General features: G+C 44.6%; 1 protein-coding gene across 1 annotated transcript in view; it reads left to right on the forward strand.

Moving 5' to 3' along the window:
- The window catches only part of LOC138515798 (probable E3 ubiquitin-protein ligase HERC6), a 2700520-nt gene that overhangs the window by 670671 nt on the left and 2013532 nt on the right, over positions 1–16317 (forward strand). The window contains exon 9 of the mRNA XM_069630524.1: positions 5980–6107. Coding sequence (XP_069486625.1) covers positions 5980–6107 — 128 coding nt within the window. The remainder of the gene's footprint in view (positions 1–5979; positions 6108–16317) is intronic.

The raw sequence follows: 16317 nt of genomic DNA on the forward strand, positions 1-16317 counted from the left end.
CATTAGATACTCTCCAAACGTCTTGAAGATCAAACGCTTTGCAAATTTCCTTTATTTGAAGACTAGCCTTAGAGGGCGGCTGCCGTGTGGCCTTTGATTTGTCTCTTATAGGGTCCAGAATCGTGTTCATGTCCCCGCCCCAAATAATTGTTGCAGGGTTCGTGGGTGGAGAGCTGAGACAACACCCAACCGAAATTGTCGGGGCCATCTACATTCGGCGCATATGAATTAATGAAAGTCATTTTCTGACCTGCGATGATGCCGCACACCAAGATCGCCCTCCCTTCGGTGTCTTTTGCCGTATGTAGTAGACGGAAGCTGAGCCTCCTGTGGATGAGAATGGCGACTCCTCTCGAGTATGTAGAGTAGGAAGAGAAGTATCTGTGGCATCCCCAGCTCTTGGCCCACTGGTGTTCATTCCCTGGGGTGAGGTGAGTCTCTTGAATCAAGGCCACGTCCACTTCGTGGCGTCTGAGGTAGTGCAAAATGTTCCTGGTTTTCGCTGGGATATTGCCGCCTCTTATATTCCACGTTAAGACATTGAATGGAGCGTGTTAGCTTTTATATGGGACCACTTTACTATTCCAGTGGACAGCGATGGACTGGTTGTATTGGACTAGTTCCAGGGTCAGTGCACAGAGGAGGGGAGCTTGGCTGAGGCGACGGCGCCGACAGTGGGCAGGACGCAGGCGGGGAGCCGGAAGGAAGGGGACTAGCGGCGCTGAACATTCCCAATGAACACTGAGGGCTCGGTCTACGGGCTAACCCCAACAGGCCCAAGACGTTACTCTCCATAGGGTGGGCAACCCCCAACTGGCCCACCGAGAGGTCCCTCAATAACCAACAGACAACCCAAATGATCCATGGGGTTACCATCCCGAGGAATGAACCTCCACCTCGGCAGGAAATACTCATTTTAGGAAGAGAAAAAAAAAGGGGGAAGAAACAACTTAACAGAAGCTGTGCTAGGGGCGCACGAGGCCTCCCAAGTGTCCCAGCCCCGCCTTTCGCTAGGTGTGTAGTTCCGGTATACTCTGTGCAGCAAGATAGATTCAGAGCCTCTGCCCTGAATTACCATTTATGGAGGAGCCCTGGGGTTCTATCCCTCTGAGGTCTGGGGCGAGCCTGGTTCTGATCTGGGCATCCCAATCGGTCTAGGAATAGATGTGCTTCATCCAGGGTTTGAAAGAACTGGACCTTTCCCTCGTGCTGAACTCTAAGGCGCGCTGGATAAAGCATTGAGTACGTCAGTTGGCTGTTACGGAGTCTCTGCTTGACGCTGGCAAATGTTTTCCGTTGTGTCTGCACCGAGGGGGAAAAGTCGGGAAAAAAGTGTATTTTGTCCCCTTCGTGACTTAGATCGCCTTTTTCTCTGGCAAGCCGAAGTATGGAGTCCCGATCTCTGTAATTCAATAGCCTCGCTATTATAGGCCTGGGCGGGGAGCCCGGTGCTGGTCTCGACGCGGGAACTCTGTGAACCCTCTCAATTATGAAAAGGTGGGACAGGGCATCGCGTCCGAATAGGTTGATGCAAAGGGACTCAACAAAGTTTTCCATTTTCTCCTGCGATTGATGTTCTCTCACTATTCGTAGGTTATTCCTTCTTGGCGGCCTTCTAAATCCTCACATTTGGCAATGGTTGTTTTAATTTGAGACTCCAGTTGAGAGACTTTGTTGGTTAGAATTGTTGAACTGTCATCGAGATTGGACACTCTCTGCTCTTGCAGGAGGTCGACTTTAGACGCCATACCATCCATTTTGTTGCTTAGATTACCAATGCCAGCCTTCAGGTCAAGGAGGATTTCTTTGATTTCAGAGGAGTTGCCAATAGAATCATCTTGTTGAGACACTGAAGCTAGGTCTTCTTGAGAGAGGGGTGCTCTGGGGGTTGAGCCGCTTTCAAAGTTTAATTTCCTCTGAGACTTGTCAGCCTTCCCCATCGTGCCAGCGGGAATGGGAGTGACTGTTGTCGGCCGCTTGTGACTATAACTAGGGCACCTCGAAGGCCTTTCACTGGACTGGACTGAACGCTGCTTAATGTGGATGACGGTCTTGCTGGTTTAAAAGGGGAGAGGCTTCTCAAACCAGAATTTGTGGATAGTGAGGGTGGATTCTGTGGTCTTCAATGGAGGTGAGGTACTCCTTCCGGCGTTGTTGGCTCTCCGGAACCAGGATGAGGCGGCCCACCCCAGTGAGGTGGGTCCCAGTGTGCACTGTGGCGTGTTTGGCGCAAGGCCCAAGTCACAGATAGAGCAGGGTCAAATTGGACTTTCTCAGAGCATCAGCGCCGTCTTTGTGGAGGAGGGCCTCCCCCGTCACTCAGCCCACTGTTAAACCTGGCTTGCTTGTGGGAGGCCGGAAGGGGGGGGTGGCTGTATGCAGAGAGAGACGTAGACTTCCCCCCCAACTCCTTACCTCCGCGCACTGCCTTTCCTTCTCCGAGGCCTGAGTCGCCCAGGGTGCTTATGAGACTTGGTGGGGGCTTCCAGCTGGGCCGACGGTGACTACTGCGGGCTCGGACGAGTGTGGGTGAAACCGGGGGGGGGGTGGCCTTGGTGCCGTCGAAGGAGTCGGCTGTCTGTCCGCCGGGCCGTATAGGCTCTCCACTTGAAAGTCGGCGCTGAGCAAGGGAGGGAGATGTGGATTGCCCCCCACCGCAGCTGTGCTTCCCGCTCAACGGCCCGTAGCCCTGGAGCTGGATGCCGGAGCCGGCGCGATGGAAGTGGGCGGAGGCGAAGCGAGGGAGCAGCTGATCCTTCCTCGGAGCGCCGTCTCCTCGGGTCCGGCGACGGCTGCCTGGGTACCTCGTGGCCACGATCTCTGCTCGAGCGCTGGCGACCGATGGGGGAGGGGGCCCAAATCCTCGCCGAGACGCTGTCTGCCTGCGGTTGCTGCCGGTGTTGATTTGTCGTCGGCCTGCGAGGAGCCCCCGCCGCAGCTCTTCCTCGGGGGGGGGGGATCAGATTACCTCCGGGGAGGGGGCCGGCCTCAGGGTGGCTGTCGTCCCGCAAGCCAGCTACGTCGGGCACGGAGGCAGAGCCGCGTGGGCCGGGACTTGGCTCAAGGGCACCGATTCGGCTCCAAATTTCACAGATGTGTCGCTGGGGGCCCCAGAAAGACAAGGAGCTGCGGGCTGGCACACAGATTCACCGGAAACTAGAGGATTCCGCAGGATTAATACGGGGCGAAGCGGGAGCCTTAGACCATGTCGGCCATCTTGGATGGCTCTCTAGCGCCCTCTCATCCCTGTCTTACTTTTCTCTTTGTGGGACCAGCACACACCACCCTACGTGGAGTGCGGGGGTTACCTAGCAATTCCTATCCCACTTCTCTTGTAACATTTTTCATTACACTTACTTACTTGAAATGGCTGGTGGTAGTGGTTTAATTTTACTACCAGTCTGCATCTTTACCGCAGGCTGAACCCTCAGCTGCAGTACAGCACCCATGGTTGTCCATTTTCTCAAAATGTCCTCTGTCTTCTTTTTTCGCCATTTTCAGTTTTTAGTTTCTTCTACTCTGTTAGTTGAAACTCGTGTGTGTCCTTTGTGTGTTTTGCCTTTGGCGGGCTTCAGCCCTGAAGCCCGCCCTGGTTCCAGTGTGTCTGGAAAGGCAGCAAGAGAGGGAGGGTCCCGAAACTGCCCTGTCTTTTGTCTCTAGGTGTGCCTGAAAGAAACCAGTCCTGATTGGCCGGCTGGCTGTCCCGAAAGAACAGCCACCTTGCTATGTGATTGACAGCATTGGTTTTGAATGAATCGGAAATCGCATAAAAGCAAGGTTTTTGGGACTAGAGGCAGAGTCGACCACTGGAGAGGAATATCCAAAGAAGAAGACATGACATGATGTCAGCAGCACCCTCCTGGAGTGTGAAATGCCCGGTGAAGCCCTGAAGCTGTGCTGACCCCGTTTTCATATCGACTGGAAAGACCTGTATGGGCCGAATTCCTCCTTTGGACCAACTAGTCTCAAGACAAGCTTCCATTTGGCGTAACCCCTGACTTGCTGTGCCTCACCAGAGCTGCAGAAGTCCAATGCCAGTGTTCCTGTGACCATTGATGAGTGCATTGTCTTGCGACATCCGAATCCGGTCAGTTCTTCTTGGGCATCCCGAGGACTGTACAGAGACAGGAAATCTTGATCCAGAGTCCCCTCACCAGAGTCCAGGACCGAGGGAGCAAGCGTATTCCAACCGGAGATATTCGTTCTTCATTGACGCAGAGAAAAAGGCACCAAAACACAGAAGTGCCGCTGAAACAAAGGAAATCTGTAGCTGAGGAGTCCCTTTTCTGAGTACTGTCGCAGGAGCCTGCCAGACGTTCTTCCTTTTGTCACCACATCCAAGGTCCAGGAACTACGGTCTGCCAAGCTGTAGCAAGGAGGAATCCAGCTGGAACATTTTTCTTCGAATCACAGGTACTGTTGGGCTTTTTTTAGCCATACGTTATGCTTCCTATCATGCCTGCAAAGTGCTTTTTTTCCACTTTAGAGTTGATACCAACTCACCTGCACTGGCCTAACAGCTTGTGCTCTCTACGAAGTAGCTCACTTGAGTTACTGTGATTTCATCTGAACCTACTAACTTTGTCAAGACTTTATCTAAGAAGAAGTGTATCAGAACTATTGACTTTGTCCATTGACTTTGGCTGTCCCAGCTCCCTAAAAGCACTCCTCTGAACCTACTGACTTTGGCAATACTTGTTCCCTCATAGGTTATAATTGGGATTAATATTATTGCTGGGTTTACCTGCCTCACTTTAGGAGATTGTAATTGATTTGAGCTCTGACTACATGAATATTGTGGGTCATTTGGTGCATTTCTATGATTCTATAAAAGAGGATTCATTCTTGGATTCTTTTCTCAACACGGACACTGATAGTATGCACATTGCTTTTTATCGTCTGTGGATGGTTATAAGTAAGCGGTTGATCAACGACAAGTAATTCTCTGTGATATGGTGCCTGATTGTTATCATTTTATTATGTCTTTAGCAAGGGAATGTTTAGTCTATTATCAGTTTTAAATTATTTATTATTTTAATAAATAATGGATTTGCATGACCGAATTAGTGAATACAAATTGATCCAACCCAAAAGTGTTGGAAAACTTTGAATAAGAAATGTGCTATTGGGGCCGTGAATGCAAATTTAACGCAGCTGCTAACATGTATATATTGTAAATTTGATTCATACTATGAAATGTTGTCTATGTAATTAATTGTTTTAACAAATTGTTTTTAATATTGTGATAATCCCTTTGTAAAAGTTATTCTAGAACTGTATACAAATAAACTAAATAAATAAATACAATAGTTGTTTTAGAAACTGTTGAAAGTATGTCCTCAGTCTTATTCTAACTTTCCCTTCATTTACAACTCAATAACTGAAGTGGTAACTGAAAATAAGTGCAATACTGACCTTAACTGAAGTCACATCTGTGTGCTGGAAAATGTGTTAGCATAAAGTATGTACCAACTTGTATTGTCCTTTACAAACTGAATCTAAACTTTGATTGAATGTTACAAGTAGATAAAGCTTTTTAAAGAATGCTTATTTAAACCTTGTGTATGTTATACATTATTTATATATAAGTGTTACTTGGCTACTTGTACTTACTGATTTCAATTGTACAGCTCTACAGCTCACATTACCCCTCTTAAGATAAACCTTGCTGCTCAGTCACACTACCAACTTGTGTAGTACAGGCCTATATTAAAAGGTGGGTTACCTAATAACAAGCAGATATGTTTTGTGTAGTCCTTACCAGTTGCACTCCCCCAATTCTTACCTAACAGTATGTTTTAATGAATGTTTTATTTTTCTTAATTATGTAATAAAGTTTGTGTAAACTGGAGACACAATAAAATAATATATATATGTGAATGCCTTCAGCAAGACAGGGCCAGTACCCCAAAAATAGATTCAGGCATACAGGTTTTGAGTTGATGTTCTGATCTAGTATCCTCCCATTGTTTTTCAAAGATTTGTGCACCTGCCAATAGCACTATTGCCACAAAAGATGTGCCTTATATAAGCAAGATGAACAGGACCTGCATAAAAAGATGGATGATAACAAGTGCTGGAAGCAAGAACTGTCAGGAGGCTAAAAGGTACATTTCATGCAGAATGACTGTTGCTTAAAAGTTTCTGCTATGATGAAAACCCATGACTAGTTTTAGAATGCGCTCTGATAGGATTGACATGTTCCATGTCACATTTTGCTGAACAAACACACACCGACTCATGAAAGTAGTTGCAATATTTATTGTCGCTGCGTACGCCTACCCCTCTGGTCCCCTCCGCGCACCCTCTAACCCTGTCGCTGTATGCCCAGCCCGTTAGCCCCTGTGATGTCCCTATCTGCACCACCCCTCCGGTCCCTGTGATGTCGCTATTACCCAGCCCCCATCTTGCCCGATGTCACTGTGTACCCACAACCCCTTAGGTCCCCACGTTTCACTGTTGCCCTGACCATCTCGTCACTGCGCCCAAACCGCCGATTCACTATGATGCCACTGTATGCCCAGCCCCTTGGCTCCTCACAGTGTTGCTATGCGCCCCAGCTTCCCACTTGGGCCCCTAAGATATTGCAGTATACCCATACCCCTCTCGTGTCCCATGTAGTCGCTGTGTACCAAGCCCATCTGGTTCCTTGATGTCCCTGTATACCCCTGCTCTCTAGTCCTGTGTTGTATCTCTGTACCTCTGGCCCCTGCATGCTTGCTGTTTGCACTACCCGGTCCCCTGCGATGTTGCTGTGTACCCAGCCCCTCCCATCTTCGTATACCATTCCCAGGCTTGCCCCCTGCCCGTGCTTTAGCACTTGCACAGTCTGCACAGTCTGGATGTCTACCTGTCTATCTCTAGACCGAGTGCTAGCACAAGAACTCTTACCTTCCTTGTCATTGAACGCTTTCAAAGCAGATGGTGCTTAGACGCTTTGTGGACGAACCATCATATCATATCATATCACTACTCTTACTCTCTACTCTACACCATCAAACAACTAGAGTACAGCTATACCCCTCGATAAATTTGGCTTAGCTGCTCACATACGAACACTACCCCATGAACACCTCATCACTCTAATAAAACGCAGCTATATCCCACAACAAAGCGGCCTACCTGCACACATAAGCGTCCTACAGGTTTAACACAGCCAGAACCCAGTCTGGGTGTCCACCCACCAAATTGCACACATTCAACTGACATCATCACTACCACACCCAATGCTAGGATGCAGCAACCATCAGGCAATTACACCAGCTGCACACATAACTGGTGCACCCACGCACCATACGACACTATACGATGCTATATAAATGCCAAATAACATAACATAACAAAACATTATGAGACTAGCTGTTGCCTGAGGCTTAGCTCGCATGGACTTTGGGATTTGGTACAATTGTTTTCAAAAGACACATGAGTTTTGTGTTCAAACTGTATGAAATATAATTTACAGGTTGATGTCTTAACGTAATAATCAGTGTTCATCGCAGACATTAGTCGGGGCATATTGGCTACAAAACAAAGATAGTTGTTCCATTGATGTGCATCCAGAAATTATTTTGTGTTGCAAACAGACAATGAAACAGACAAAACAAATTAAAATTACTTATTTGGCATCTGCAACCTACAAAAAAAACTATTTGAGTACTTCTTTGTAAACTATATTAGTGGTTCTCCCTTCAGGTGCTGGGATTACCAGAGAGTTAGGTTAGCCCACTCTGGAACAGGCCACGTAAAACTGCCCGTGCGAGAAGCAGTCTTCTCTTAGGCCAATCCTTGCTACCTTTAAAGTCTGCCCCTGAGATTTGTTGATGGTAATGGGCGAAAAAAACCTTTAAGGGGAACCGAAGTCTTTTGAATTCAAACGGATATTCTGAAGGTATAAGAGGTATTCGTGGTATGAACGCAGACTCCCTCTGGCCAGAACCGGTTAGCACCGTAGCCTCAATCACATTTCTGTGGAGAGCTTTCACTCGAAATCTGGTGCCATTACAGAGCTTAGATGGGTTGATTTTTGCAATAATATCACAGGTGCTTCCACTTTGAGAAGAAGTTTGTGTTCTGGAAGACCAGGAGGATTTAAAGTGTTCAGGAACTCAACAGGGTGGTGGACTGCGTCATCATTTTGAACCACTGAGTTTATAGATTTGTACTCCATCTGGACTCCTCCCAAAGAATTAATAAGTATCCTATTGATTACGGCAGCCATATTGCTCTTTGGTTTTAAAATGACATGCTAAGATATCCATTTTGTAGATTTCTCCATTAGATCTTTTATGTCAGGGTACATTTTGGATGTGAGGTCTGCTAGGGAATTGACCACTGTTCCTAGGTTGGAAGGGATGACAATTTTGCTCTCAAATACAGCATGCTCTCTGTTACCAATTTTAAAAAGCAGTTCAGAAACTTACTTTATAATGATGATTTAAAATGTGGATTTTTACTTTTCTAACATATTCGGTTTGTGAGATATGGGTATCCTTAAAAAAAATTCACCCCACTTTTACATCTCCCTTAACTGGATTTTTAGAAAATGGTAAAACACATGTTTCTCTATTTTTGAAGAAAAATCTAAATACCAATTTTCATGTCTGTAACATCTTCGGTTTTTGGGATATAGGTATCCCTATAAAAGAATCCCCTTAGGGACGGAATTTCCCCAAATCCTTCCTTAGTGGGTGCCTATGTCATGAAAACAATGTACCTTCCAAATTGCACGTTCCTAGGTTAAACGGTTTCAGCTGGGCCTTGATGAGTCAGTCAAAAATTGAACACCCCCTTAGGGACGGAATTTCCGAAAATCCTTCAGTAGTGGGTGCCTAGATCATGAAAACAATGTACCTTCCAAATTTTGCATTCCAAGTGTAGAGGAGGAGCCAAGTACCCCCACCTCAAACTCTTCACCTGTATCGCCTATGTTGCCTATAGTCTTTGTGCCGAAATACGAGACATATACGGAGCAGTTGAATCGTCAAAGAGCAGAGTATGGACTCTGTGCAGTACCAGTGAGATTACCAGTACCAAAGAGAATCTGGGAGACGAGGTTCCCATTGAGAAAGCCATACCTGCACATGAAGAAGAATGGCATACATTTAAAGGAGACTCCCGAAGAAATAAAGCAGATACACGACAAGGGTGAATGGTGACGTCACACAGAGTCGAGCTGTCATCTATGAAAAAGATGTAGAGACCAGAAAATGCAGATATCCTATAGGGCATCAAGAAAGTATCAAGGATAAGTGACATCTTGGGATCAAGGTGAAGAAGCTTATGCCACAGAAACAATGAAAATATCAAGTTAGTTTACACGTGTACAGAAGCAAGAAACGCAAGTAGAAAAGTAATTGTGAAGCAAGCCTTATGATTTATAATGAGTAGATTGCAGAAAGCGCCAATATATACATATATGTAGACGATTAAGTAAAGGATGGATGTTTCCACTACGCATTATAGCAGTGCTGAACAGTAACGAGAAGGCCTAATTTAAAGTGTATCGCAGTTAAAAAGCAGTTGAATTAAAAAAATGAATCTCGGCAGACAAAGTCGGATGAGCCAAAGAAGCCAAGGTCTTATCGAACTGGAGTAAACTGACATTGGATACTAATCGTGTGAAAGAACAGGGCTCCTGTTCTGAAGGCATGGACAAAACAAAAAGACGTCAAAGGTCTATTAAGAATTAGTATTTTAAATGCACCAGAAGTTCGATTTCACAGTGTCCAGTCACGTGGAAAATTGAACACCCCCTTAGGGATGGAATTTCCGAAAATCCTTCAGTAGTGGGTGCCTAGATCATGAAAACAATGTACCTTCCAAATTTTGCATTCCAAGTGTAGAGGAGGAGCCAAGTACCCCCACCTCAAACTCTTCACCTGTATCGCCTATGTTGCCTATAGTCTTTGTGCCGAAATACGAGACATATACGGAGCAGTTGAATCGTCAAAGAGCAGAGTATGGACTCTGTGCAGTACCAGTGAGATTACCAGTACCAAAGAGAATCTGGGAGACGAGGTTCCCATTGAGAAAGCCATACCTGCACATGAAGAAGAATGGCATACATTTAAAGGAGACTCCCGAAGAAATAAAGCAGATACACGACAAGGGTGAATGGTGACGTCACACAGAGTCGAGCTGTCATCTATGAAAAAGATGTAGAGACCAGAAAATGCAGATATCCTATAGGGCATCAAGAAAGTATCAAGGATAAGTGACATCTTGGGATCAAGGTGAAGAAGCTTATGCCACAGAAACAATAAAAATATCAAGTTAGTTTACACGTGTACAGAAGCAAGAAACGCAAGTAGAAAAGTAATTGTGAAGCAAGCCTTATGCTTTATAATGAGTAGATTGCAGCAAGCGCCAATATATACATATATGTAGACGATTAAGTAAAGGATGGATGTTTCCACTACGCATTATAGCAGTGCTGAACAGTAACGAGAAGGCCTAATTTAAAGTGTATCGCAGTTAAAAAGCAGTTGAATTAAAAAAATGAATCTCGGCAGACAAAGTCGGATGAGCCAAAGAAGCCAAGGTCTTATCGAACTGGAGTAAACTGACATTGGATACTAATCGTGTGAAAGAACAGGGCTCCTGTTCTGAAGGCATGGACAAAACAAAAAGACGTCAAAGGTCTATTAAGAATTAGTATTTTAAACGCACCAGAAGTTCGATTTCACAGTGTCCAGTCACGTGGAAGGATGAAGTTGGTACTTTCACTCCCTAAAATTCCCAGAGTTAAGAACACTCTCAAGGATGAGCTTCAAAGCCCTAATTGACACTGGACCACTGAGGTGATGATGGATAGATATGCTATTTGGTGGGTGTTAGGGAGAATTCTCAAACATTTGCTAATTCCCTTCACCTGAGAGACCCCCAGCAACTTTGCTGGATTTTGAGGACTTGATTTTTTTTACCTGGAGACAGTGTGAGTCTTTTTTCCCACTCTTTCATGTCGATAGGCATCATTCTTTCATGTGTGTCACACAGCACCCTCAGTGCAGTGGCACTTGGAAACCTTTTTAGGCTTTCCCAAGTTTTAAATACCTTCTCTGGGATAAACTACTGTTTCCCAGAGTAAGTAAAGTGAAATTGACTTTACTAGTCTTTTTAAAATTCCCAGACCCAGCCCACCCTATCTTACAATAGAGTGCTGGAGGGGTTACTTAGTATCCCCTGTGTCTAAATACTCATGTAGCAGTCAAATGCTACCCTTTCCTCTCGAATTGGCTGGTGGAAGCGGTTTTACAACGAACTACCATGATTTCTCCCGACCACGAACACCGGTAGCGTTAAATCGCGGGAGCCATGTTTTTCAAGATGGCGTCTGAGCCCTCTCTGTAAAAACAGGTCCCGGTCTTCTTTTTTTGCCATTTCTTTGTGGAAAGGTCCTTCTAGAGTTTTGCTCTGCGCGCCAAACCAGGTTTGGTTCCTTTGTTCATTCGCCTTTGGCGGGCTTCAGCACTGAAGACCGCTTCTGTTGTCCGAGTGTCTGGAGTGGGCAGGAAGTGAAGGAGGTGCCCGAAACTGCCTGTGCTTAGTCTCCTAGGAGACCCAAATGCACTCTGGCGTGATTGGCAGGCTGACTGTCCGGCAAGGACAGCCACCCTGCTGGGTGAGTGGCAGCTAGGCTGGAATGAATGAGAGGAAACTGGATAAAAGGCGAGTCTCTTGGCTTGGAAGTTAGAGTCGACCACTGGAACGAAAGAACCAAAGACGAGCTTGAAGAGGACGGCTGCTACAACTCCTGGACCGTTGGTTTGCCCGGTGAAGCGCTGCTGCAGGTCCGAATCGCGAAGTTCATCTCGACAGAGAAGCCCTGCAGCAGGGACGACTACTCCCTTTGAGTTGTGGGACCAATCAACTCGACACTAAGCCACCTGGATACCATTCTCGGAGCTGGTTGTATTTTCCTCAGAGTGCTGCAGGAAACCGAATAACCAGGGAGAGGCACACCAGTTTGTGTGCTTGACTACAACTACCGGAATTGAGGATTTGGCAGTTGCCAGCTTTTTGACCAGTCCCAGTGCAGTGCAGGAGTCCCCCGACATCCTCCCTCTTGTCCCCATGACTGAGGTGCAGGAACAGCGAGATCTGCAGGAACTGCCGGGAACAGAGGTCACCAGCTGCATCTTTTTCTTCATTTGTAAAGGTACTGTAAAATCAGACTGAGAGTACTTACCTCTCGCAGTGAAAGTGCTTGAAACTTTCCCAACTCACAGGCCTAATCAGCTTGTGACCCAACATATGATTCTTCTTGCTACAAACTATTCCTAAGAACTGTTGCAGAGACTTTTCCGTTTATCTACCAGAACTGCTTTATCCTATCCAAGACTTTAGCCCATTGACTTTGGCCTAGCCTATTGAATTGAATTGACTCCTCTGGTGAACTCTAAATGTCTGCACTGCCTAAGAAATAATTGTATTCTTTCTATGTTCTGATAACCTATGCCTTTTTGCTCTCCTTCAAAGTATTTTGAATGCCTCAGAAACTTAGAGTGTGCAGTACTGAAGTATATTTGTGTGCGACTATATTGCCTCCTTATGATGAATGTTTTATAACTTACAGTTAAAAAAGATATAAGTATTTAACAAAGAAACCTTGAGTGTAAGAGTTTATTTGAAAACCTGTGATTGTAGATCTCTGTGTAACATCATTACAGCTCACATTCCCTCTTGAGATAAGCCTGGCTGCTCAGCTCAACTACCAAAAACTGTGTAGTACAGACTTATACCAAAGGTTGGTTTTGTTTACACCTGTAGTCCTAGTTGTGTGTAGTGGTCTCAAAGGGTACTGCATACAAACTTTGCCTAACAGTGGGAAGCTAGTGCCAAGACGAGCTCACTAGCACCTGGATGTTCAGCTTGCCCACTGTCAGACGTAGGTGGAAAAGCACTGACGAAGGTTAGAAATCAACCAATTATAGCGGACCGTGTAACTAGGGGTCCTATAGTTTTGTAGCCAATGGGATGTTGTATATTTAGTGACGTTCATAGTGGCCATTTTGCGGGGAGGGCTTAGTTTCCCCACCTGATGGTAAATACCCTATCACTTTCATTCACTGACTTATGCTAATATAGAATGTATACTTAGATACTCATTGAGAGCCAATTATCACTGTGCATAGGTTTTTGTAGTTTGCCACGTAGGATGACGTTGGTAGCACGCAAGTTAAACGTCATTGATGACACTTTTTCTGGTTAAGAACCCGGTTTTCAGTGCTTTGAGTGAGAGGATCGAGCAAGTGCACTGATATTCGTTGTACTCCCTGTTTTAGACAATTGAACATAAAACAGCTTACCTTTTGCCAAATTACCTGAGTCGTTTCGATTATTGATGTATGAATAAAATCTGCATCCCCATTCATCTCCAGGGTATTGCTACTTGCCTTAAAGGGCTGGGGAGTTACCCGAGCTTACTAGGTTAAACGGTTTGAGCTGGGCGTTGATGAGTCAGGCAGTCAGTCAGAACTTCTTATTTTATATATATATATAGATGGAAGAATAAACAGGAAAACAGAACAGATATCAGACATAACAAATGTGGATGGAATTAAACTTACCAACACTGTCCAATCATCCTCAAGGAACCACAATCTCTCCAACTAACAACTCGGAGGCAGAGAGCAGCACATGTCTTTGAATACTGTAAAAACCCTCTTGGTCTGAACCGGAGTTCCCACAGGTGTGTGCAAAAACACGCTAGCATACACAACAGAAAAAAACATCTGCAGAAACAAACATTTTCTCACTTTCCCCACTATGCCCTTTGCTTCAGCGGAGAAGCGTTCAACACTGGTTTATGCCTTAAAGTACCAGAAAAGTCTGGTTTACTACAGGTTCCTAGGTTTATTCTCAACGTTGTTAATCTGGCTATGGAGAAAGTGTCATGGCCTTAAACTTCGTCCTCTCTTCCACTCTGAGCCAATGCAGAGATCTTCTTGCCATTGTTACATGATCTCTACTCCTTAGTTTCTTCACAATCCTCACTGCATAATTTTCTATGACTTGGCATCTAGCCAAGTCTTTTGTAGTTGCACCTAATAACAGGGCATTACCATAATCTAACCTCGACAGTACAATTGCCCTTGCAATTGTTGCTGTGTTGGTTTCATTTAAGTAAGGTCTGATAGCCCTCATGAGGCGTAGGTGATATGCTGTATTTTTGAGCAGATAATTCACCTGCGCTCCTGAGTTAACTGAAGTATTGACCATCATCCCCAACGTTTTAACCAGTTTGGAGACTTGTATGTTTGCTTAATTTATAAGGAAAGTCTCAAACTCTTTTCCTAACTTAGTTATGTTTCGCCTCAACCCGAATAACATAAGTTCAGTTTTTGTATCATTAAGACACATCCAATTTTGCTGCATCCATTCTTCGATTTTACTATACACTTTCGCTATCTTGTTGCTGTCCTTAGAATATATTCCCTCTATTTCAATGATAAGCTGCGTTTCATCCGCATAGTTGGTGAAAAACACGCCAGCCTCGTACAGTATATCACACAGACTTCTCATATATATGTTAAAAAGCACTGGCGAGAGACTAGCTCCCTGAGGGACTACAAATAAAATTTAGATAGCCTCCGAGAACTTATCCCCCCAGTGACTCTTGCTTGGCGCTCCGTTAAGAAAGATACTAGCCAGTCTAGAGCTACCCCGGAACAACCCACTGTGCCTTTCAGTGCATTTACTAGTAGTTGATGGTCTACCAGGTCAAACGCTGCACTAAGGTCCAGTAACATTAGTATCCCTACTTTTCCTCTATCGACCAATTCCAACATATGACTTTGAAGGTCTATCATTGCAGTTTCAGTGCTATGAAAGGCCCTAAAACCAGATTGTTGTTGGTGTAGAGATGTCTGTTTTTCTATGTGTTTTTGTAATTGCATAGTAGCAATTTTTTCCAGAATTTTAAGTATGAAATTTGAGTTTGTGATAGGGCGAAGATTGCCAGGGTCCTTAATCCTGCCTTTTTCACTAGGGGCGTGATAGTGACCTTTTTTATCACTTTTGGTACTGTTCCCTCTTTAAAAGAAGCATTAACTATTCTCAACAGAACAGGTGCAAACAATTCTTTGTTTTGTAGTATGGTGTTGGATGGTAACACATTTTCTGCACATGTGGTAGGTTTCATGTGACTTAAAACATCAAGCAGTTCTGCTTCAGTGATAGTAGTGAAATTAAAGGTGTCTAACCCACCCTGTTTATCACCGTCTTTCATCATCATTGCCTGGCTTTGAAGTTTTCTGGCATTAATTATATTTTGTCTGGCTTTTGTCATTTTAGCTGCAAAAGCGTTTTGCACTATAACACAGTTATCCTTGGTTGGTACAAATGACGGTGTGAGAGTTTTGGGTTTCTCCACACTTTTTAAAATTTCGAATAGCTTACTCATCACATTGGATGCTGCTTAAATTTCTTTATTAAAAAAATGTGCTTTAGTTACCCTTATATCATCTCTTTACTTTTTGTTCGCTACCTTCCAATTATCTTTGTTTTCCTTTGATTGATTGTGATGGCACTTTCTTTCAAGTGCTCTTTTTTCCGTTTTAAGTATGTCCAACTCTGTGTTGAACCATTTCTGGTTCTGGCTGTCTTTCCTGGTTATTTTGGTTTTCAAAGGTGCTACTTGATCTACCAGGTCTTGTATTGTTAGGTATTTACTTAACATTATCTCTCAGCTATCATCATCCTGCAGTGATTGTAAAATGTTATCTAAACAAGGTTTAAGTTGTTCAGCTTTCATGTTTTTGAAATTTCTGCTCACTACCTTGATGTGAGGATTAGGTTGTTTTATGGGGATTTGCAACTCTAGTTCAAAAGAGACCAAAAAGTGGTCACTCCAAATACACGGTTCTTTGGAAATCATTTGGGTTTGAAGGTTTTGTGTTAGGACCCAGTCCAATAATTTCTTTGCGGTGTTGTAGGCTCACTATTAATTACCCTGAAATCAAAATTTGTTAATGTGCTTTCCAAGGCAATGGCTTCTTTGTCCTTCCCATTCCCTCTCCAGTAATTGAAATCACCAACTACTAACGTAGATACGTTGGGTGATTTCAGATTTATTAGTTGGGAACAAAGCTCGTTTGCAAACTCTGAGACCAATGAAGGTGGTCTACAAAGCACTACAATATTTAAGCAGTTATTGGGAGTGAATACCAGTTTCAGTTGGGAGAGTGGGGTCGGGGTGGACATTTCTATACAAATTAAGAATGCCTTTCCCTTTCCGTCCTCTTTCCCTTTCGGTCTTCGTCACTCTAACCATCCTCAGCTATGGAGAGGACTACATTTAGGTTTTGCCCTAATTGT

This window comes from Ambystoma mexicanum, chromosome 6q, assembly GCF_040938575.1.
Source record: "Ambystoma mexicanum isolate Mex_15411 chromosome 6q, UKY_AmexF1_1, whole genome shotgun sequence".
NCBI classification, from domain to species: domain Eukaryota; kingdom Metazoa; phylum Chordata; class Amphibia; order Caudata; family Ambystomatidae; genus Ambystoma; species Ambystoma mexicanum.